The sequence below is a fragment of the Amphiura filiformis genome, chromosome 11 (assembly GCF_039555335.1).
Source record: "Amphiura filiformis chromosome 11, Afil_fr2py, whole genome shotgun sequence".
Classification (NCBI taxonomy): domain Eukaryota; kingdom Metazoa; phylum Echinodermata; class Ophiuroidea; order Amphilepidida; family Amphiuridae; genus Amphiura; species Amphiura filiformis.
Genome location: NC_092638.1, coordinates 24,101,952 through 24,127,476, shown reverse-complemented (window position 1 = coordinate 24,127,476; position 25,525 = coordinate 24,101,952). Strand labels below are relative to the sequence as shown.

The window sequence follows — 25,525 nt, the reverse complement described above, 5'->3', positions numbered from 1 at the left end:
TTGATTCTAAAGTGGCTATCAGTATACTGACTAAAATATTAAATTGAAAATCAAGGAATGCACTTTTAATTGCATTTGCTGTGTAAACGCTTGAGGGCGCTCCTCTTTAAATAAATCAATAAACATGTTCCATGCAAAACAAATCAAAAAAAAAATCTGAATACCCCTTTAATCCCAAAATGGAGTGTCCCTTTAATGGCTGTTCCATTTAATTTACATACTCCCCCTGGCTTTATAACAATTCCTTTATACATAAGAATTAATTGGACACATGCTAATGAGCTATTGTCACATCCTGATTTAATTATCCTTGGCAATAGTGCGATGAGCACAAGGCTAACATCCTATATACCTTTTACGTAGAGATGGTGACATTTGGGGCCCTGGGGCCCATTCTCTCTCTCTCTCTAGGTGCCATATCCTAAGACGTTGGCGATCATGTCATGCCACAATTCTCTGTTATAAGCCATCTCCAGAAGCTCTGTCGCTTTATGTTCAGCTCCCCTTTCTTTTAGCCAGTCTTTCAGATTTGATAACCACATCACTCTCTTCCTCCCTCTGCTCCTTGTTCCTTCTATTCTTCCTGTCAATACTAGGTTCTCAAAACCGTCCTTTCTGAGGATATGACCAAGGAATTTGAGCTGCTTAACTCTGATTTCACGTAACAGCTTCCTGTTCACATTTGCTCTACTTAGGACATCGTCATTAGACACTTTACCAGTCCACGGGATGTTCATCATTCTTCTAAGGAACCACATCTCGCAGCTCTCCAATCTTCTTTTAATGTCTGTTGTTATTGACCATGCTTCACTTCCACACATTAATACAGGGACGACATAGCAGTTGAGTACCCGAATTCTGGTCTCTATACTGAGGGCACTGTTTTTTAGGATCTTGTCTAATTTTGAGAATGCAGACTTAGCCAGTGCAATCCTTCTCTTAATCTCCTTAATACATCTGGCATCTTCTGTGATTAGACTGCCAAGGTAGTTGAAGGAGGAAACTTGCTTAATTCTTTGATCTTTCACCTTCAATATGCATGTTGGGCTTTCAGTCTTTGATACCACCATACATTCTGTCTTCTTGCAATTTAACGATAAACCTTTCCTCTCACTTTCCTGAACCACCACATCAAGAGGCCTTTGCAGATCCTCCTCAGACTCAGCTAACAGGACAGTGTCATCTGCATATCTTATGTTCGTGATGTTATGTCCACCTATACTGAGACCATTTTCCTTTTCTAGCTCCCTTAGAATCATCTCACTGTAATAATTAAAGAGATCTGGTGACATCACACATCCCTGTCTGACTCCTCTCTTAATGCTTGTATATTCACTACAATCTCCATCCACCCTTATGCACGCTGTTTGGTTCCAATAAAGGTTCTGCAACAGTCGTAGATCCTTTCCATGCAGGTCTAGCCTGCCAAGATCTTCAAAAAGCTGATCATGTCTCACCTTGTCAAAGGCTTTTGAGTAGTCAATGAAACACATGAAAACATCCTTCTGCATCTCTACCGCTCTCTCTGTTATCATTCTCAAGACATAAATCGCATTCCTGGTACCAGCATCTTCTACAAAGCCGAACTGCTCTTTACCAATCTCAGGTTTTATTCTACTTCTTGCACGGAGTAACAGGATTCTTAGAATTATCTTTGTAACATGGCTCATAAGGCTAATTGTACGGTGTTGTTCACATTCCACAGCGCCAGGTTTCTTGGGAAGAGCAATAAAGATTGATTTGCTCAGGTCTTCCGGAAATATCCCATCATCATACATTCTGTTGATGACTCCTGTCAGTTTCTCAATTCCATAATCCTCTAATGCTTCAATCATTTCAACAACTATTCCATCTGGCCCAGCAGCCTTATTTCTGCTCATCACTTTTATAGCTGATTGAACCTCTGACTGCAATATCTTTGGACCCTCAATAGAATCGGGAAAGCTTGTTGAAACAGGGCCCATTATATATTACATATGGGGCTCATGTATACCTCTACATAATAGAGTACTCCTGGGGCTATTAGTGTACCAACTCACGGCCCTGTGGCTTTTTTATTATATGAGAAACTGCGTGCTTTGTATTTTTACATTTGGGCCCCTGGGGCCCGTGACCTTTGACCTCTGGGGTCAAGACTACCCCAGAAAGTATCTAGGGGCCATGGGCTATCTTTGTACTAAGTTTGGGCTCTAGGGCCCTTTTAGTTCCTAAGATATGCTGGAGCAAAGAAAAGTCTTGAGGAGGAGAAGGAGAAGGAAAAGGAGAAGACTAAAGAGCATAAGCAGACTATCTAAGCCCCGTTACCACGGGCATAGATAAATATCTATGCCCCGTTGCACGGGCATAGATAATATGAAGCATTATCTCCAACCGTTGCTTTGTCTTTCAAAGACAGTTCTTGTTTGTAAAAGTGTGACATGTGCATGGAATATTTCCTGAGAATTTCCAAATGAGTCTATTGGCTATGAATGGGTTATAGTATATCGTCTCAAGTTGAGAGCACCATGTTGGATTTCGAGATTCATTGTTGGGAGATTCAAATCGCTCGTGCTAACCAAATCCCTCGGGGCGTTTACACGCGCGTAGAAGGGCGGGTTATCCATACGCTAGCGACTCAACTGGGTAAACGCACTGATTCGAATCTGCCACTGTGAAATCCAACATGGCCGTCGCTCAATTTGAGACGAGACCCATTTTAGTTGGACAGCTTTACTTCAACATGTGCAAGCACATCAATACCTATAAAATTTCTCAGAAAATTTTACATAAATTATACGCGTATACTTTTTTTACTTTTCACTATACTTCAAAGGTAACACAAGTATACCGCGTTTTTACCTATATTTTACCTATATTTCTTTTCATGTTCACGTTTCCCTTTCACTTACTTGTGCGCAAAACAAAGCGTCCCAAGAATATTGTAGATACCAAGGCATACCACTTGTTTAGGGTCGATGGGCTTCCCATGCTGCTCATCTATTCGTTTACCTATGCGTTCGGTGACTTCGTGAACGATGTTTTCCAATTTTTTCCCTGTCGCAAAATGTCTGCATAAAATAACAAAATGTAGTGTGATGTGCCTTGAGAAAATTAATTATATTTGGGAATCGCTGTAAAAAAAGTCAGGACTAGTTATGGATTGGATATTCCCCTAAAAAGTAAAATGGATATGACATCATCTTGGAATTCCCCAGGAAGTGTTGTAATGAGAAAGGTTAATATTTATAAATTAATTTTGGGAATTCCCAGATTACTCATAAGTCAGCAAGAGAGGAAGGAGACACATATTTAAAACATACTGGAATTGGAAAAGGGTCCCAAAGAAATTAATAAAAAAAAAAGTCGAACGAAGGTCAGAGTCCAAAAACTGCGCACAAAATGGTTCACCAATTTCAAATAGGGAGGATATCCTCAAAATATGTTCAGACTTCTATCAAGAACTATACAATTCACATACAGAGGCCAAGAGCCAAGAAGACAAAATAACATCACCAAAAAATAACATCACCAAAAAAATATATAACCGAAGTTAACTGATAACAGACCCATTAGTCGTCTCTCATATCTGTACAAAATTTTCACAAAAATTCTTCAAAATAGACTAAAGAAAAAACTGGATGAACATCAACCACGAGAGCAGGCTGGTTTTAGAAAAGGTGTCTCAGCCATTGACCACCTACTTACAATAAAGCAACTCATTGAAAAGTCAAACGAATACCAACTTGCCTTGTGTATTGGATTCATTGATTACGATAAAGCATTTGATTCCGTAGAACATCAGGATCTCTTTCAAGCACTGAGAGAAATAGGTATAAATGAAGGGTATGTTTGTATTCTGGAGGATATGTACACATATGCAACATCTCGAATTCATCTGGATAGTGACGTTTCTGAAATTGTTAAGATATCCATAGGAGTTAGACTAGGAGAGACGTTGTCACCAAAGATATTAACAGCAGCTATGGAGGCTATCTTCATGAAAGAGTAATCAATGCTGATGGAGCAAAATTAACAGACCTCCAATTTGCAGATGACGTTGCCCTTACTACCTCAACAGTAAAGGACATGGAAATACAACTTAATGACTTGAATAAAGAAAGCTGGGATTGAAAATGAAAAAAAAAAAAACAAAATATATGATAAATTTGGCAACAGATGAAAAGATCATCAATGAAAATCAGGAAATTGAGGAAATTGAAAGAATTGAGGAGTATAAATATCTGGGCCAAACACGTAGGTTAAAGGATTGCTCAAAGGAAGAAGTATTGAGAATGAAAAAAGGAATCGTATGCAACAAAAATATACCCATGTCACTCAGAAGGAAAGTATATAATCAATGTGTCCTTCCGACAATGATGTATGGCTCTGAAACATGGTCTTTAACTAAATATTTAGAAGCGAAACTACAATCCGCCCAAAGAGCAATGGAACGGCAAATGTTAATGAGAAAAATCAAACAATCAAAATGAAGATGTTGCCAGAAGAAATGATAACAGATGAACAAAGATGGGGAAAAGAAGAAGAGGTAGACAGAAGAGGAGGTGGAGAGATTATATAACATCATTATATTGGCACAACATGGGCGAGAGTAGCAGTAGATAGAAAGGTCTGGAGTGATCATGAGGAAGGCTACGTTGTTCGAAGTTTTCGAAGCTCGGAGACTTTACATGTGCAGTCTCTCTACGAAAACGGTATATGTATTATAGGTCCCTATATTCCACCAATAATAACGGGTCAAATGATGCAACCGGTATTTTTATTGTATTTGCCCCTGAAATTTGATTTTGCCCTCCTCCAACAAGAAAGCTGGCTACGCCCCTGGATGAGACCATGGCGGACAGTGTTTACATGACCAAGCCTTTTTTTCATCGTTTTGTTCTTTCTCGATTATACCTTATTGCGGAATGACCCAATTTTCTGTGGAGTTTCCATCTGGCACTGTAGTTGGTAAATACAATGTCTTGGAAATTTCCGGTCAACAAGCTAACTGCATAATAATCATCGTTGGATATTCGTGTCATGATTATTTTGAAAGTGTTTTAAAATATCATAGTGACCAACTTTACTGTTCAACAACATTGTTTGTGATACGATATGTTTTTGTTGTGACGATTAAATAATATAGATACACAGTAGCCGTACAGAGTATACACCCATACGGCACATCCGTCCGCCCAACACACACCATAGATTAATAACAAATCGATTAGAATATTCCATGCCTGTGCCCTCGAAGCACATCACCAATAGAGCGTCCCATTGAGACACACGTGAAAACGCGTCTTTTCTTTGCGCGATTTTAGACCTTTTCTACAACAAATTGAATACTAAATTACCACCAATCGATTGCAAATCGGTGAAAATTTAATATATGTTTAAATGTACGCGTTGTCTTTCGATTTCGAGATATGGGTGATTAGACAGCACCTATACCATGTTCCTGGCCATTTTGTCAATCCGAGGGCCTACTTTTTTCAAAAATTGAGTTATGCAACTTTTTAGAATCCAAGTTCATGTGTAGGTCTGGAACTTTGAAGTTATAAAATACTTTTCATCTATTATCCACAGAAAGGCCCAAAATCCCTCAAAAAGATTTTGTTTTTACCGGAACTCATCCACATTACAACGCGCGTGGAGTGATTTTGTGGTGTGTACCCTACAGTCGAAGGGCCATCATGATAGCGCTATTTCCATGCTCCGAACCTTCTACGGTCTACCAAAATTTTTGAGTTCACTCACGCACCCGTACTTATCGTCGACCCCCATAGTAATCATGCGCACCTTCCGCGGTATGCACAACACAATAGACCTTTTCCCCTCTTTCCCATCATGCACTATTCCAGGGGGGTATGAGTGTCGCAAACTACATCATCTCCCGGGGAGTACAGAGTTAAGTTCATTACATTCTGGAATACGGACATTTCGGCTGGTGCCTTCATCACAAAAAAAGGAATCCCCGATAATCACGATAATGGCGCCGCGATCACTAATACCTTTCGGGGGCAAAAACAACATTTTTATGCCTTATGGACATGGTGTCATCAGCCAAAAAAGTTTCCTGCTATTGAAACCTAACTTTGTATACATTTTATAGACCTAATGGTGAAAAACTAATGACGGGACACGCAGTGATATTTTTCGGCATCCGTTTCACTTTTTTTTCGGAGATGAAAACAAAACGTCAACAAAAATCTCTTACACAGATGTTCTGCATCGCTCCGTAACTGCATCACTCGTGTATTCAATAATTACATAATTAGTAACATCGATGGCCTTTACGATAATCCGCATATATGGAATCAGTATGCCCATATTAAGACAAAATAATTGCAAAGGCCTGGCAAAGACCATCGGATGCACACGATCTATGAGGTTGATGAACTACGTCATACCCCCTGGAATAGTGCATTGTGGGATAGAGGGAAAAAGGTCTATATGCAGTGCACATTGCACGGACGACGTCCTCTAAATCAAATTTCCAATAGCCGTCGTTTGAGATTTGATTTATCATGTTTGTAGCAGATTCCGGATAAACCAGAAATAAAATGCGAACACAAAAAGAACGCATAATAAAGTTTAATGATAACGCTAAGTCCATGATAGCGCTATTTCCATGCTCCTAATCTTCTACGGTCTACCAAAATATTAATTATAGCTCGTGGCAGCTACAGCAACGTACATCACAAAAAGTACTTATACCGCCTGTATTACAAAACAATAACTCAAAATATCTTGGTGTAGATTATTCATCCAGTAGTTCAACCACTGCAACAAGAAAACTGAAAATGTCTTCAACCCTGAGGAAGCGGTTATTCTAGATAAGGAGGAGAAGTGGTTTGAGCGAGGAGTCAGAGAATCCATATGGGAGAGAGTGGAGGATCCCGCCATTAACAGAAAAGGGGGACTCCGCTTCCAGTTGTCACGTGCATGGGACCCGGCGTTACGAGACATTCCTCGCCGTCTGACGTCACAACATCTGACGTCATCATAACATTTTCAATCAGATGCCTGACGAAGTCCGATGCTTTCGGACGCAACGTAGCAAAGTGAGTTGCAAATTTTAGTTCCAGTATTTGATTTAATTTACAAAATAATAACTCAAAATGTATGCATCCAATTTTAAAACTGAAATAGCAACACATGTTGGGCTATTAGGACAATTGAGGCATCAAATTTATTGGGCTTCTCTTTTCTTTTTTTTTTTTTTTTTTTTTTATTCAGTAAAATTGGATGCATACATTTTGAGTTATTGTCTCGTTAAGAAGGGTGGGGTAATTACTTTATGTGATGCGACTTATATACCCAAGCACGCAACTTAAACACACGCACCCCAAACACACCACACCCAAACACAAGCAACGTTAACCAAACACACACACACACACACACACACACCCACACCCCACACACCCCCACACCCCCTACTTACTTGAATATAAGTCAGGCTGTCCTGGTTTCTTTAGCATTGCATCTCTCACGACATTTACAGCCTGTCTCAAAAAAAATTGTGCAAGTAAAAAGCGCCCTCTTTGGCAATTAGAAAATGTTGTGACATGATGCTTACATTAACGTCAAGGGCGCAGTCTTAGCTGTCGAATACCGTTTGTTCTGTTCAATTTGCTTGTTTTGATCTCGAGATATGTTTAGTTAACGACGAAAGGGTAAAATCACAATTGTGCCACTTTTACTAAGATGGCTGTACATGTAAGTCAATGATAGCATCAAGTTTATCAAGCGTTCCTTCGTGAAATCAAAAGAATGAATCGATAACACATGACAACAATACAAAATTGTTATACTGTTTTTACTGTTTTATCATGATACAGGTATAATGATTCTCTTTTTCCACTTAAAACAGAATAAAAGATAAATACATATATATGTTCACATTCTGCTGCAAAGTTAAATACGTGTACAATGTTAGTGATTTTATCATGGTATATACTGTTCTCTTTGTCAGTCAAGACATGTTAAAAGACAGACAAATATTGCACACTCTGTTGTAAAATTAAAAATCATGTCAACATAATATTGCACATCATAATTAAACGTTTGACATTTTACACTAACGATTTAAAATTCATGATGATTTTTATCAAATCATAAGCACATTTCCGAGTGCGCAGCAGCTGAATCCGACATTCTATAAATCAACAGTTTAGTGCATTTTACTGTTTGGTCTTTAACATTATTGTTCGTGTACATGGGTCACTCAGAGCCCCCTTCCTTCTGCGTGACCGTCACCTGTGCTGCCCTCGTCTTCAATACAATTATGCTGATAGGTCTGTCACACTACGACGGACTGGATTAACGTACATCACCGAATACAAAAATATTTTATTCGGTGGAAAAATCACCAGTCCGGCAGAAGATTCGGTGGGATTTTGGGTCCGATTCCCGTTCGTCTCTCTATGCGTTGTGGCCGCTAATAACCCTGCAGGCGTCTTATATCCGATCGTTCAACGTCCGACAAATGACCGGATTTGGGGTCCGATTCCCGTTCGTTTCTCTATGCGTTGTGGCCGCTAATAATCCTGCAGGCGTCTTATATTCGATCGTTCAACGTCCGACAAATGACCGGATTATGGGGGTCAACGTCCGACAAATGTACGGATTTTGGGATCCGATTCCCGTTCGTCTCTCTATGCGTTGTGGCCGCTAATAATCCTGCAGGCGTTTTATATTCAATCGTTCAACGTCCGACAAATAACCGGCGAATCCGTGGCATGTGGCACCAACAGGGACGTCCACACTATCAGAAAAGTGGGGAGGAGAGGGTGTTTGAGAGGGTTTTGACCCCTTAGAGGCAGTGACGTAGCAAGCACTTTTTCAGAGGGTGAACAAAGTGGGGAAAGACAACTTTTAAGGGGGAAAACTTTGACGAAAATGGTCAAATATTGGCTAATAAGTACAAAAGGGCTACAAATCTGATATATCAGGGCAACCAGAGTCCGGGGGCAATAGAGGTGAGGAACCTTTGGACAATGAAGGCCCAATTGAAGCCATTTGTCATTTTTTAGAGCCGCAAATTGGTGAAACGAAAGCCTAATTAAAGCCATTGAAAAGTTTTCACAATTATTGTATAATATAAACAATTGTTTTAAAAATAACACGTGGATGTCCATAGCAGAAGCAAAAGGAAGACTTGTCCATTTTTAAAATGAAGGTCCAATTGAAGCCATTTGCATGGGGACTGTAGGGCCTATTAGGCCTGGGCCTATTGTGTAAAAATTTAGTTTTAAAATGGAAAATTTGGACACTTGTTTTTGGTGCATCATTTTTACACTATTATTGCCTTAAACAAAAAAAAACAAAGAAGGCCCGAACTGAATTTGCAAAATTTAAAATGTTACACTGATCCACTGACACTTTAAGATATAAGACTTCAGACTCGTAATTTCAGGTAAAGCATGCATGGATTGATATGTTAAAGTCAGTAATAGACCGTCTTAAATACTGATTTTGGTGACAAAATGGGAGTACAAAATGTCACGGGCCCTACATATCGACGGGCCGGCAGTAATTTTCACAGGCTTTTGGGCCAAGGAACGACATTTAAAGCACTGCCTATAATAATCACAGGCCTATACTTAGGCTTACTATATACTATCCTGGGCCTACTCAATAACATACAATTTAACCTGTTCCATGTTTTCTCTTCTTTTTCTTTCTTGTCAATCACTAAAACTGGTAGGAATTTGATATTGCGTCCTCTACCCTTCAGAAAGTGACCCTCCCTCAACATGCTCAATACTACTTACATGCATAGGCCTACTAAATTACGTGCAATTTAACTTTTTTCTTCTCTTCTCTCTTCAATTTTTCTCACTTTCTTTTCTTTTTTCTCTCCTTTCCCCTTTTTTCTACTTGTCAGTCACTAAAGTACTGGGGAAATATGATATTGCGTCACACACCCTTCAGAACCCCCCCATGATTGATGCACATGTTCGCCATAGGCCTACATCCGGCACAAGCGCCTGCGAAACCTTGCAAACACCTGCGGTATATAAACGAAAGAATAACGAACAAACCCAGGGTATATATACAGAACTGTACGAACACACATCGGACAACTTCCGAACATGTGTATTCGAGCACACTCCGTTTCAAGTTTTGTGCATGCACAAAACTTGAAACGTATTGTCGACGGACTAAACAATCATCACCTAACACGAAACGCATTTGGCGGATAATAGCAGGACATATGAAGAACATAAAACGAACATTGACGAACACTAACGGATTTGCTAAAATACCATCCGTTTCTTATACGGAAGACCGATCCGGTGTAGTGTGACACTAACACGGTCTGGGTCAACGTACATCACCGAATGCATAAATATGCTATCCGGTGGTGAAGGCCTCAAAGGAACGTATTTGCAACGAACACGGGCCGAGTGCAACGAACAAAGAACGAACATGAACGAAAGGAGAGCGAACAAACTCCGGCAATATTCAGCACCATACGAACACACATCGGATAAATACCGAACATGTGTATTCGGTACACTCCGTTTCAAGTTTTGTGCATGCCGATGGACTTAACGAACATCACCTAACACGAAACGCATTTGGCGGATGATAGCAGGACATAAAAAGAACATAAAACGATCATTGACGAACAACAACGGATTTACTAAAATACCATCCGTTTCTTGTACGGAAGACCTATTCGGTGTAGTGTGACAGAAGCATGAGCAATTGTTACATAATCATTTCTAATCCTGCAAATGAATGTTCATTTATTAACTGTACTGTACAGGTATTTATTTGGATATAACATTCTATTCAATTTCCTAAAAAGTGGCACAAAGGGGTTTCATACATTTGTGTTTAGTGAAGCAGATCTCTGGATTGCCGAAACCAAAATGAATAAAACAAACGGTATCTAAAAGCTATGACTGCGACCTTGACGTTGATGTAAGCATCATGTCACATCAGTATTTTCTAATTGCCATAGAGGGCATTTTCCACTTGCACAATTTTTGTTGAGACAGGCTGTATTTGATTGAGAACTACCATCCATCGCTGACCCATTTTCACGGCAAATATATTGCCATACTTCTTTCTCATTTCCTTGAACTTAATGTGAGGTTGATCCAGGAAACCTGGATAAAAAAACGGATTTCCAAATTCAAATCGTATTGTGGTACGCAGAGACTACGTATCATGAGCAAGTGAATATTAGTATTTTGTTTTGTCAACAAATATGCAACAGGCCCGATTTAAAGTGGATTACTCCATACAATTTATCCGCATCATGTGATAAGAGGGAAGCTGGTTATTTTCTGCCCCCCTCCCATTGAGCATGTTTATTTCCATATGTTCTTCTGTACGTGCCTTACGCGTTCTCCATCAATACATTATAGGCCCATACAAATCTTGTTATAATTAAAGGCAGAGATAAAAAGAGCACGGTTTGTTTACAAGTATCGTGATGATGACTTGCTGAACGCGGCGGTACAACCGGGCGCCTTATGGTTAATTTTGCACCTTCAAACATGCAAACCATCTCAAAAGTTAGGTATTGATAGTGGGAAACTTTCTTTGGCGAAGGCACCATGTCAACAAAGCCTAGAAAAGCTAATTTTTGCCTTGTAAAAGTACGTAATTTTTCGCCATTTACTGCTATTCCTTTTCTCCGATCAGCACCAGATAGATTGGTCTTCCTTTTACGCGCTATATAACCCTGTCCTGTGTAAACCAATCCAAGATCGTAATTGACAGTGACATCAGACGCGATAAATTCTTTTTATCCCTGTCTTTAAGGCACCGCATCAAATTTGATCCTATATAACTATCGGTTCCCGGCTAGGTACCGATGACTCTTAGCATAACACACTGGAGATATAATAAATTACATCAAGCATAATAATTAACATTTGCATAGTGTTATTGTTTTTCATTTGAATAAAAAACGTAAGCATTGTACAAATGTTCAGGATACGATAGAAAGAGTCATAAGTACATATTGGGGCACCGATAGCGTTATAGGACCAAATTAGATGTTGTGCCTAAGTAATGCTCTAATTTTTAACTCTAATTTTATGATCTAGTCAGATCTTAAGTTAACAAAAATTGTGTTCTGACTGAGCGTAAAATTCCATCATATCTCTGAGTGATAGCTTGGATTATTTGATGTCTTCCAAAAAATATTTTCCCGAAAATTCTTTTAAAAACATCATTTATATTCTCAAAGATCGACTTACTGAACATATTTCCAATAATAGGCAGTCCCGTAGGTCCGGGTGGCATCCCGCTTGGTCTCGAATACTCAAATAAATAAGGGATGCGAGAATGGTAAAAAAATCGCGAAGTTCTATATTTTCACCAATTTGTTTTTGGATTTGTGAAACGAATTTTGTCCATATTTTTACGTTTTGTAGCACCTCAATTTCTGTAGCAAAAAAACATTATTCTTCTGTTAAAATGAGTTCACATCAGGGCGTAGTCAGCTTTCTTGGTCAGAGGGTAAAAGTAAAAAAAAATCCAAAAAAAATCATCAATTTGACCCGGCATTATTGATGGAATATGTACATCGAGCCTTTATTGGGACAATTATTGGATCCATGTCTTCAAAACATAAATTAATGTGAGGATATCTCACCAAAAACATACCCAGATCCATCCCCACATATGGCTCCCATCATCATGTGGCTTAGACTTCTTTTTGACCCGGGGTGGACTCTGGTAAAAATCTTTGAAGTGGAATGAATTAAGTGTTTTACTGTTCTCGCTCACAGAATAACTTTTCACAAACAAATGCATACACAATACTTACCAGTTTGAAGCTAAAATAAATATATGATGAAAATTGCAATTTAAAAGCAATATGAGGTTAATTTTTCTTCACCAAGTTGACTAATTTTTTCCACCCTCGATACCAAATCAGCCAAATCTTTTTTTTTCTGGTCCGAGGTGGGTAATTTTTTTTTTTTTTGCGTCTGAGGTGGAGCAAAATTTTTTTATTGAGAGGTGGAGCATTTTTTTTTTTATCAGACGGCGTGACAATTTTTTTTCTTCAAAAAACTACCAAGCCCCCCCCCCCTTGATATCTACTGGTGCTTCCCTTACTACATTGATAGGCTGTGGTCAATTACAGTGGTCAATCTGTAGGGCCAGGCTAATAATAATAATAATAATAATAATGAGGCGTTTGTATAGCGCAGAAATACCTTTAAAAAGGCCTCTAAGCGCTTTACATAAATATGCAACCAATACACAAAATTAAAAGTTATAAAAAACAATGATAAAACCGCATTAAATATACAAAGTTCAGAGAGTGAAAGCAGCACTCATGACCATACGTTAAAACGTGATTTAAAAAGCTAACATAGTATAGGTCCAAAACATACAATATACATATGACTTAAAAACAACATAAGCAATCTGAAAAGAAAAATTGCACAAAATTGATTCATGCATGGCATCTAGGCAGCAGACGAGTTGGAGAGAGCAAAAACAGACCATCACCTCCGTGGAACGGACAAGCCGAACGGATGGAAAAAACCGACAGAGGTGAGAAAACTAAAACGTCTGCTTAACTGGATACCACGCACAACATAGCAGCAAAACACATATAATTTAAACTGTTGGATTGATAAAAAGATGAGTTTTTAACAGTTTCTTGAAGGTGGCAAGTGACGCGGCATTCCTAATCTGCTGAGGTAATCCATTCCACAACTTAGGTGAAGAAACTGAGAAGGCACGCTCTCCGTACGTTGATGTTGCTACAGTCTGTGGTACTTCAAGGAGAGAAAGCGACGACGACCGAAGGGAGCGGCTCGGTTTGTAGGTGTTAAGAAGTTATTTCAGGTAAGGTGGAGCTAGTCCATTCAGTGATTTGTATGTGATCATGAGGATTTTGAAGACAATTCGATCTTTCACAGGAAGCCAGTGCAGCTCATTTCAGCGTAAATCGTTGATATTAACGCGATGGCCACTGACTCCTAAAACTAGTCGCACGGCACTGTTTTGTACCCGTTGAAGCTTAGAAATTGCAGAACTTGTTAGACCAAAGAGCAGACTATTGTTAGCATCAAGTCTGGATGTCACAAATGCATGCACTAAACGTTCTGCCGTAGGACGGTCGATGTATTTCCGAATACGGCCAATTTTGGAGATAGCCAGACACGCAGCGCGACATACATTGTTCACTTGAGGTATGAGCGTCATGTACTGGTCAAATAGGACTCCAAGGTTGCGCACTTCTGAAGCAATGTCAACTTCTGAGTCGCCAACTTTGATGGTAGAAATTGGTGTCGGATTCCTGCTAAATCGCGAAGATAAATGCAACACCTCAGTCTTTGAATCGTTCAGAAGCAATCTATTTTCTGCAATCCATGCTTTCACGCCTCGAACGCAGTCTTCAAGGCGTTGAAGTTGGTCGTCGCTACTAGGATCCAATACAAGATACAACTGTGTATCGTCCGCGTAGATCATAGTTTCAACACCATATGACCTAATCAAGTCTTCAAGCGGAGCAGCATAAACTGTAAACATGAATGGTCCAGCGACAGATCCTTGAGGTACGGAGCAGTTCATGAAGTGTGTCGCAGATACACTGTCGCCAATAACAACTGATTGTTGACGATTACAAAGGTAGCTAGTACACCAGGCAAGCGCTTTTACGTGGACTCCGTAACGATCTCTCAGCCGCCGAAGTAATATCTGATGGTCGACTGTATCAAAGGCGGCCGAGAGATCGAGTAGAACAAGCACAACATCAGAACGCTGGTCAACAGCACGAAATATAACGTTCTGTACTCGCACTAGAGCAGTCTCCGTGCTGAAATGCTTGCGATACGCTGATTGCCTACTACCATACAGTTCGTTATCAAGCATGTATTCTTGAAGCTGGGCTGACGCCGCCCTCTCAACAACATTTGAGACAAACTTCAGGTTGGAGATAGGCCTGTAGTTGTTCAGTATATTAACGTCGAGTCCAGGTTTCTTGATCAAGGGAGTTACACTAGAAACCTTGTATGATGCAGGAAAGATGCCAGATAGGAGCGAACGATTGACAATTTTAGTAATCGATGGAAGTAACTCAGGAAGGCATTCTTTTAGGAGCGAAGTTGGAATTGAGTCCAGCGAGCATGTCGACGATGGTGATTTCATGATGATACGATGGATAGTCTCTTCAGATACCTCGCAGAAATTACTGAAAGTTGAGGTATGGTTTTGTTCAGAAGGCACGGATGGTTGCAGAGTGATGTTGTCAAGCTTATCTCTGACTTTCCGGATCTTATCCGCAAAAAACTCCGCGAAGTCATTTGCCAGCTTTTCAGTGCTGTCATGGGAGGAAAGAGTTCTGTTGGAGCCAGTCGAACACATTTTGTCAACCTGTCGAAACAACTGTTTTTGGTCGCAGTCCTTCAGTTGCAATTTATGGTAGTTAGATTTTGCTTCTTCTAGCTTAGCTGAGTATTTCTTGCACTGATCACGATAGGTTTGTCTGTGTACTTCAAGTCCAGATTTACAAAACTGACGCTCACAGCGACGACGTTCCTGCTTTTCTTTTCGGAGCGCCTCATCATATGAGGCCGCAATGAAACGCTTCTAGAAACCTCCGGAGCATGACAATCTAACAAGTCAGACATGACATTGTCAAATTGAGTACTGAGGGACTCAACGTCATTGGCTGGATCAGTCACAAGAGACGAAGCAGCGATGTCATTATTAAATGCATTGAGATCGATGTCACGAAGTTTGCGAAAGCGAAACTGATGTTTGGTGACAGGTGGACGTGACACAGCAAGCTTGCAAATGACAGCAAAATGATTAGATGGAAGTGTATCATCAATTGTCAAATCAGAAATGATGGAATCGGAGCTGCGCGTAATCACCAAATCTAGCGTATGACCGCAGCGATGTGTAGGTTTGTCTACATGCTGATCAAATGAAGCAGAATCAAGAAGTTCACGAAAGATTATTGCTTCGCGATCATCCAGAACGTCCACATGGAAGTTAAAATCACCCGCTATTACAAATGGAATAGCAAGGGATGTACATGTCTCCACAAATGCAGAAAATTCATCGAAGAACATCTTCGCTGTGAACTTGTTGACCTTGGATGGATAGGGTCGGTAAATGACGTAAAGCCTTATGGATGAAGATTTCGACGAAATTGTCACGTCCATTTGTTCGAAAGATTTGGCGAGAAAAGACGGGTTGATAACGATGTCAAATCCTCTGCGCATGAGCACTGCAACACCACCACCCCGTTTCGGGCGCGGAACATGATGCATAACATAGTCAGGAAGAGCATTTTTCAAGTCAGAAAGAATTCGATTATCTCTTTCATCACCAGTTAGCCAACTCTCAGTTATCGCTAAAATGTCCAGATGTTCGGACATCACAAGATCAATTATTGCGGAAGCTTTCTTACGCCCTCTAATTGATTGGCCATTCCAAACAGCGAACTTTGCAGAGGGTGTATTTGAATTGCACTTTTTGACACGAATCAGATTGTGAGGATTTATTGTTTTGGTGTCACTCTCATTTCCAAGAAACTGCTGAGATGGTAATCGATTAGTGACAATCGAGTGGATCTTTCGTCTTAAACGCTTTCCACCTCGTCGCCCACGCTTTGTTTGTCTAACAACGTTCAATCGTTTTAGTTCATTCCACTTGTCTGGGGTGAATGGCTTTGGTTCAATAGAGTTTATCACACCTTTTCGGATAGATAACAAGGTGTCCTTCGAATATGTTAGACGACACATCATGAAAACACTAAGTAGGCCTACAGACATGGCTGATGAATTCAACAGTACGTAAATACAGTGATGCACGAACCGAAGAAAATATCCAAAAATACTAGACAAGACGCAATTCAAAATTATCACAAAGAAGTTCAAACTGGTCACATATTACTCACAAGTTCATAAAAAGTTATATAATTGTCCACAAAATAGTTAAAACTGCAGTGAAATGCTTGTATAATTGGAGCGAAGTGAAAGTGCAGCTGATCTAGTAGAGCGCCACCAATATAAGGTCATAGTCCAAGGCCAACTCCATATACAAGATAATGTACAAATTTTATTTTTTATCAACATTCGTCGATAATAATTCTTGACTGCGCACATAAAGTCTAAAGTAATCAATAGATGGAAAATCCAAGCCAAACGGCTTTATTTTGCGAGTAACCCATCATAAAATATTAACAGTATGAATTATATACCAAGGATTCCGAATATGGGGGATGCAACATCTACTATAGGGTACTTCTATGACTTGTTGGCCCGTTTCCATGGCAACCATGAATATTTATCTTCATTTTCCAGTCGTGTCTTTCTGAACCTTCACATCAAAAATGGAACTCTGTTACTGGTATTCGTTCAGTTAAACTACAACAAAAATAATGGCCAAATCGAATTCTTTTCAAACTTTGTTTGGTTGCCATGGCAACCAAAACAATTTTCATGAAAATGGTTGTCTTTCATTATTTTTTACAGTATACGATTTGTGATATTACATTTTTTTTCAATATCGCCAATACAGAGTGTATCAAAATAAAGTATACAGTTTGTAAAATGCCGCTAGATTAAAAAGTACGAGGTATTTGTTCAAAATATTTTATTTGATAGTTGAATCAATATCTTGATCTCCCACAACTGTAAATTCATTTATGTGTGACCATTAATAAAGACTCGGTGGCTATTTTTGAGCAATGTAAAAAATCAGTTGCGCGAGCCCATCCCATCGCGGTACCAAAGTTTTGTTGGTACACTTTGCCGCGAAAGGAGAAGTATGTGGTAGTGAGTACGAAAGCTAAAATCTTCATGACGTCGTCAACAGTTTATTTTGTTTTCTCATTTAGCATGGTATCTTCAGTTAAGCGGTGCCTAATAATCTCTAGAGATTCGCTAATGGCGAGCTCCTCAAGCTCCAACAGGAAGCAGACGAGGAGGATTGGAAGACTCAATTTTTCCACGAGAGCGTAATAGGCACCGCCAGGGTTCGAACCCGCAACCTCTCGCACAATAGTCGAACGCCTTATCGATTGAGCTAACTTGAATTGCACTGTGACCTGGGTGCCGACATTGCTCTTATGAAATCTCACCCTCCTGTTTCATACTCCTAATCACATCTATACTTCCTCTATACTATTTACTCAAAGCTTAGACATCAGTTAAAAGTTGTGCTGAACTTTAGATGGGTCGCTGACCATGCTGACACCAAAATTGCTCCAATTTTTTGAGTAACCTTTGTCCAAATCTACATTTTCTTTCATATCTAGGCCAACATGCTTTATAATATACTTTTAGGCACACGTGAGGACACAAACGTCGAAACATTACAAAATTAAACTCAAAAAATAATACAGTATTATACGACTAGACAGTAATACGCCAATCTAATTATTATGCACGTCTCTTCATGATGATCTCATAGGAGTCCAACTCCCGCACAAAACTTGTCCCTGACTTAATGCGGCCCAACAAGGATTCGCCTTTGTCTCCAGGTACTTTTGAGATCTCGTAGTTCTGCAGGAACCATGTAAAAATCAGGAACAATTCTGCTTTTGCCAGAGATTCTCCAAGACATGACCTTCTTCCGGCTGAGAATGGTAAGAAACTATTGGGATGCTGACGTACTGAACCAGAATCATCTAAGAAATGTTCTGTTAAAGATGAAGTTATTAAAATTCAGCCAAACTCATAATCATGATATATATACATGATATACTACATTACTATATAGGTATAGCACGCTAAGAATGAACACAGCAGACACACGTCATTTGATGTTCAAGTACAATAAAGATCATGGGAAAGATCTTTAGAAAGCTTCAAACAAACAAAATCGACTACTGTATTCTGAATTAATTTTAATGTTATAATTACATACCAAGAAAAAAAGCATTTATTCTAGCTGAAAAGTCCGATTATGAAAAAAGAGCAATTTGTGTTATGGACAATATGCACATTAGAATTCGGACTTGATGTTGACTTTGAAAAGGTCTCACCTACCATTACTTGAACTGAGCGATCAAATAATTTGATCCAAAAAAAACCAAAAACGTGCGGATATTCAATTTTGACCAGAGTGTTTTCGAAATTTGGCCACTTTTCACTTCTTTGCCTACTAAATTATTTTCGTTGCATCGACGAATGATCTTCGATACATCATATACAACATATTTATGAATGTATCTGTGACGTACCTGGCTTAAAGAATTTCGGTTCATCCCAAATCTCTTCATCAAAATGCAGCGCATAATGGTTAATGGAAACCATGGTGTCCTTTGGAATTTGAAAGTCACCTGAAAATATTTAAGTGAAAAGGCAGCTCAGGCTTCTTCACAATCCCACTAAAGTGCTAATATTAGGCACTGTACAAGAGTCATGTCTTAAAATGGTAATACGTAGCACTTTAGTGCAAAGTGATTACATCCTCTTTTGTTATGTAGTGGATGCTGTTTTAGTTTTACAATTTACTCCGTGTTATTATTCTTGATACCATAGAATATATAAACTATACATATACTATATGCTCTATCCTTTTTACTGTTTCGGCGACCTTTCCGTTGCATTTAAATATAAAAAACAAATCAAAAAAAATAACACTATGAAAATGTCGGCTAAATAGGTCTGACCCACACACCTGAAATTTACCTAACATAACATCACATGTCGTTGCGTGTGGCACACCCATTGGAACGATAGAACTGAAGCGTAAAACTTCCATCATGGTTGCTTCTGTATAGGGTAGGCGCCCTCTATCTTCCAAAGAGGACGGTCTCTCATAACCTACGACCTCTTCGATTTCCATGGCCACCTTCTTTTGTATTTCAGGATATTCCGCCATAATAGCCAGTGTCCAGTGCAGTGTAATGATAGTTGTATCTGATCCAGCTTTGATCACAAATAAACACAAGTATGGCATACATTAATGTACAAATAATGGAAATATAATGTTAAGCAATTATATTTTCGCTCGATTTACTCAATTTAGTTTAGTCTAACGGACACTTTGGTCGGGACCACTTTTGGAGTCACGGAGTTTTTGTAAATTCTGACGTATTAAAGTATCAATGCGGGATATTGTGTCGTTCTGTTACCCACGGAACTACAGGGGTTGATGTGGAAAAAGTAAAAATCAGTTAATGAAACGTAAAACACCACATAAATACAAGATCATAGGAGATGGATTTGTGATAAATATTTGAGATTTTGAGATTTAATTCACCAATTTCACAGTTTTTTATTAGCAACGCAATTCTATGGCGAATTCCGTTAGTTTGCGATCTACAAAACGAAGCAAGCTATCGATCGGTTATGAATAACCCAGCAAACACAAAACGTTTTTAACGTTTTGTATGAAAACACACTACAAAAATATTTGTAAAATGTTTTCAAAATGTTATGGTAAAATTTTTTTGTCAACACTTAAATAACATGATATTAGACTATTTGCAGTCAGTTCTCAAAAAATGTTATTGAATGTTATGAAAATGTTTTATACCGTTTATATAGATTTTAAATAACCCAACATTAAAGGGTAGACAAGGTACTGTTGGTCGAAGCAGCCCAAAAATATCGATTTTCATTATGTAAATCAATATATTATTGAAAAATAACATTTTGATGTTTTTCAAAAGTTCATTCTACAAACCATATACTTTCAAAACCTAGTTGTTAATGAATTATGTACGTTTATGTAAGTGTTGCAGGTGTTTCAGCCCTCCTACAATATAACTCAAGAACCACAGGACCTACAAAAGTATATCTGTGATATTTGAACTTTTCTAACCTTTTGCGAATGATGTCGAAAACGTTTTGTGTGTGCTGGGAATTCACACTTGACTTTTACTCGGTCACCACATAAAGGTGTCGATAGTTTACCGAATCTTGTCTGTTGGAAAGAGTCAAAACAACTCTTACTATGGTCCCTTCAGACAGCAGTGATTTGCTTTTCAAAAAATGTCTAATTTGATGTGAGAATGGCTTTTTGCAATAGTAATATTGAAAATAGGTCTTGTTGTTAATAATATAAAAGGAATGCGCGATCGGTATTAGATATATGAAATAATGTATTTGAAGTAACAAAAACTTAACCTTTGACACCTTCCATCATGGAGCCATATTCGACTGTGTGTTTGTATTGGTGTTCTCGTGCGACAAAATTATTAATCGGCACTAATCAGGGATAATGGTATTTGACGAGTCGTACTTGACTCAAGGCCAAAATCACCTTTTACCCGAACTCACACGAATGCACAATACAAATACACTGTTGGATTAAGCTAACAAAATCTAAGTCTTTAATTGAAAGCAAGATATGATTGGTACAAAATATGACAACAAATGCAAATACAAAATAATCAAATATAATTACTCTTTAAACTAATCAATACTTAGCCAGCATTCTTCTTCTTGATGGTAATATAGAGTTCTTGCACTGTTCTGGACGGCTGATGTATATATCCTTATTCACTTGTCCTGCGAAAATCAGCGAAGTCCGTTGTACACTTGCATTTATAAATATTCTTGCGAATAAAATCCTCATACAAAAATGGCGTTGCTTTCTCCAAACACTTATCTCCTTGCACTACGTTCCCCAAACGCTTATCTCCTCGAGCCGTTCTGCAATCACTTAACTCCTGCGCCGTTATCCTAACACCTAACTCCTTGCGCAGATCTCCAAACACTTAACTCCTCCAGGAAATAGGCTTCTTTAACACTGCTCCACTGTATTTGACAGATGTGTTGTTTTATAAACCAGACTCCAGCAATTCGACAGAAAAATTTACTCATATAATGAGGAAGAGCAGATTTGTGTACACGAAATCTCCTTCGTTGCTGTATTAAGAGCCAATCTCACTTATTATGTACATGAATAAGGGGGGTTGTGATACAAAAAAAAATAGAATTGTCTCTAAAAAATAATTTTGGTACATATTAGCACCAACAACTCACATGTAAAATATGAGCGTGCACAGCGCCCTCGTTCAGCTTTAAAAATTCTTGAAATTTCAGCCTCTCTGAGCCTTACTTGCAAATGGTAAACTTTGGAGGTGCATAACATTGTGCGCCATCATCATCCCAACCTGCATTTTGCATTTTTTTAAAGTACCAAATGGTTACATTACAAAAACCAGGAAAAAAAATTGGGATCTTGATGGCGCACAAAATCAGCAAATCCATTGATTTGATGAAAAGCGCCCTCGTGCAAACTTCAAAGCATCATAACGGGTTGCGCCATCAAGATCCCAAGTCCGAACAAGTTTGAAATTAAAGACCTCCATGGCAAGTTTCATTTTTCAGCAAAATTTTTTTGGGATTTCGTTGGCGCACCGAGTTAACAGAGGTCAAAGGTCAAAATTTGCTATTTTCGCACATATTTGCATGCCTGTATTATCGCGCGCCAACGTCACCTGACTCTCCGAATAGCATTTCATCAAAGAAGAGGTAATTCTCTGCAAGAACTGAAAAAATTAGCTTGGGATCTCTTGATCTTCATATTTTTCTGATTTTTTGAAAATCGACTTAGCCTCATTTTGGAGGTCAATTTGACCTCTTTCCCACTCGAACAATGACGCGCAGCACAATGTGGGCTTTTTACTGCATCACAAAAAGATGCGCCAACAAGATCCCAATTTTATTTGTCATCGTCTAGCTTCTTTGGCGACCAGTAGATAAAACACAAGCAACAGCTAATTGGGATCACGTGGGCGCACTAATATAAAAGAGGTCAAAGGTCAAGCTTTGTGCCAAAGTGATGCATATTTGCCTATGTGCAGCACGAAAGTGGAACTTTGACCCGCAATAAAAATGTGCGCCAATTCAGATCCCATCTTACTTTTTGGATGATTGGATAAAGGGGCTTATGTATAACTGATAACAAGTTAAAAAAAAGTGGGATCATGTGGGCGCACTAATTCAATAGAGGTCAAAGTTCATACTTAGTGCCGAATTTTTTTTTTCAATGGGATCACCAGACATGTCTCATAGAAACTTGTGTGAGTGCATTTCAGATGATGCTGATTCCATCATGGTAGTTGGTGAGAGTAAAAAAAATTTTTGTCAAAATACTTAGTCATATTTTGACAAATTTGAGTGAAAGGTTGCTGAATTCGACAACTTTAGGCTAAAAATCGGTTAATTTTGCATGAAGTATGAACTTTGACCTCTATTGAATTAGTGCGCCCACATGATCCCACTTTTTTTTTACTTGTTATCAGTTATACATAAGCCCCTTTATCCAATCATCCAAAAAGTAAGATGGGATCTTGTTGGCGCACATTTTTATTGCGGGTCAAAGTTCTACTTTTGTGCTGCACATAGGCAAAGTAATGGCAATTCGGCAAAAAGTATGAACTTTGACCTCTATTGAATTAGTGCGCCCACATGATCCACTATTATTTTACTTGTTATCAGTTATACATAAGCCCCTTTATCCAATCATACAAAAAGTAAGATGGGATCTTGTTGGCGCACATTTTTATTGCGGGTCAAAGTTCCACTTTCGTGCTGCACATAGGCAAATATGCATCACTTTGGCACAAAGCTTGACCTTTGACCTCTTTTATATTAGTGCGCCCACATGATCCCAATTAGCTTTTGCTTGTTTTTTGTCTACTGGTCGCCAAAGAAGCTAGACGATGAAAAATAAAATTGGGATCTTGTTGGCGCATCTTTTTGTGATGCAGTAAAAAGCCCACATTGTGCAGCGAGTGGGAAAAGAGGTCAAATTGACCTCCAAAATGAGGCTAAGTCCGTTTTCAAAAAATCAGAAAAATATGAAGATCAAGAGATCCCAAGCTAATTTTTTCAGTTCTTGCAGAGAATTAACTCTTCTTTGATGAAATGCTATTCGAAAAGTCAGGTGACGTTGGCGCGCAATAATACAGGCATGCAAATATGTGCGAAAATAAGAAATTTTGACCTTTGACCTCTGTTAACTCGGTGCGCCAATGAAATCCCAAAAAAATTTTGCTGAAAAATGAAACTTGCCATGGAGGTCTTTAATTTCAAACTTGTTCGGACTTGGGATCTTGATGGCGCAGCCCGTTATGATGCTTTGAAGTTTGCACGAGGGCGCTTTTCATCAAATCATTGGATTTGCTGATTTTGCGCGCCATCAAGATCCCAATTTTTTTTCTTGGTTTTTGTAATGTAACCATTTGGTACTTTAAAAAAATGCAAAATGCAGGTTGGGATGATGATGGCGCACAATGTTATGCACCTCCAAAGTTTACCATTTGCATGTAAGGCTCAGAGAGGCTGAAATTTCAAGATTTTTTTCAAGCTGAACGAGGGCGCTGTGCACGCTCATATTTTACATGTGAGTTGTTGGTGCTAATATGTACCAAAATTATTTTTTAGAGACAATTCTATTTTTTTTTTGTATCGCAAATCCGTACATAATAAGGGAGACTGCCTCTTAAAAAATAGCTCAATTATTGGCTATGTAAACTGGTTAAAAATGTACCTCTTTTTGAAGCACAATGACGACCAACCCAATCATGTAGAGTTTACAATCCCTCATGACATTCTGTAAAGTGCACACTCCAAGCCAGGGTTTTCTTTAACGCACAAAACACGCGTATTTACGCTTTCAGGCACTTTTCTGACTCCTTCAAATCCCTAGCTCCAAAGTCCAATGCGTACAAAATCTTGAAAACGTACGCGTTCAGATATTGCAAGAGAAATAGAAAAAAAATGAATAGAGAAACACCTGATAATTGTGTATTTATTCTCGGCTTTTGGCATTTAGGACCTATACTCCCGATATGTAGGACAACGAAAGGCTTTATGGACCGGCATTTCACAATTTTCAGCTTTTCAACTGTTCAAATTTAAATTTTACACAGTAATAGTGCCAAAATGGTCCACCAAATCGCTTCAATTAGGTCTTCATTTTGCAAAATTTTCCAAGTTCTAAGGGGGTACATCACCAGACATCACCCTGCGTAGTTGATAAACAAATGGCCACTTTCACTTCTGCTTTCGACATTTGCCAATTTATGTTTAACACAATTTATAGGCCTACCATAATAGGGAAAACTTGCCGTCCACGAAAGACTCCATGGACTGCTCATTTCACAAATGTTCGGCTTTTTAAAACTAAAATTGTACACATTAATATTGCCAAAATGATCCACCAAATTGCTTCAATTGGGTCTTCATTTTGCAAAAGTTTCTTACTTCTCAGGGGGCATCTTTAAATATTATTATTTTCTTCTAAAATTGCCCCACCCCCTTCTGACTGCTCTAGATCCGCCACTGCTCCAAAGAGTGGCGTAGATTTTTTTTTTGACTCGGGGGGGGGGGGGGGGTGTCTTGAAGTATAGTGAATCCAGCACCTTTTGGAGAAAGAAAACGTTTATGGTACAACAAATTTTGCCATTTTGAAGCTTAACTGTTGAAATATGTTGCAAAAGTGGAATAAATTCGCGCGAAGCGCGCAAAAATGTGCACTTTTGGGGCTAAAATGGCCAAATATGAGATTAATTTGGTCAGAAACCAAAATACAGGCGTCAACATTGGGATCCCCCTGGCAAAATATTGGGGGAGAT

The 25,525-nt window shown here is 38.8% G+C and overlaps 1 protein-coding gene across 6 annotated transcripts in view; it reads right to left on the bottom strand.

Annotated features, from left to right (window-relative positions):
* Positions 1-25,525, bottom strand: part of LOC140164600 (steroid 17-alpha-hydroxylase/17,20 lyase-like) — a 48,814-nt gene that overhangs the window by 12,303 nt on the left and 10,986 nt on the right. Inside the window, exons 8-10 of one of the 6 annotated variants that reach the window (XM_072187922.1) lie at positions 19,620-19,859; positions 19,169-19,267; positions 17,094-18,625 (exon numbers count right to left, since the gene is read on the bottom strand). The exons of 4 other annotated variants lie outside the window; for them this stretch is intronic. In XM_072187922.1, coding sequence (XP_072044023.1) covers positions 18,366-18,625; positions 19,169-19,267; positions 19,620-19,859 — 599 coding nt within the window. In that variant the 3' untranslated portion in view covers positions 17,094-18,365. Of the gene's footprint in view, positions 1-17,093; positions 18,626-19,168; positions 19,268-19,608; positions 19,860-25,525 lie in introns of those variants that run through there. One more of the 6 variants, XM_072187923.1, reaches the window with a different exon arrangement.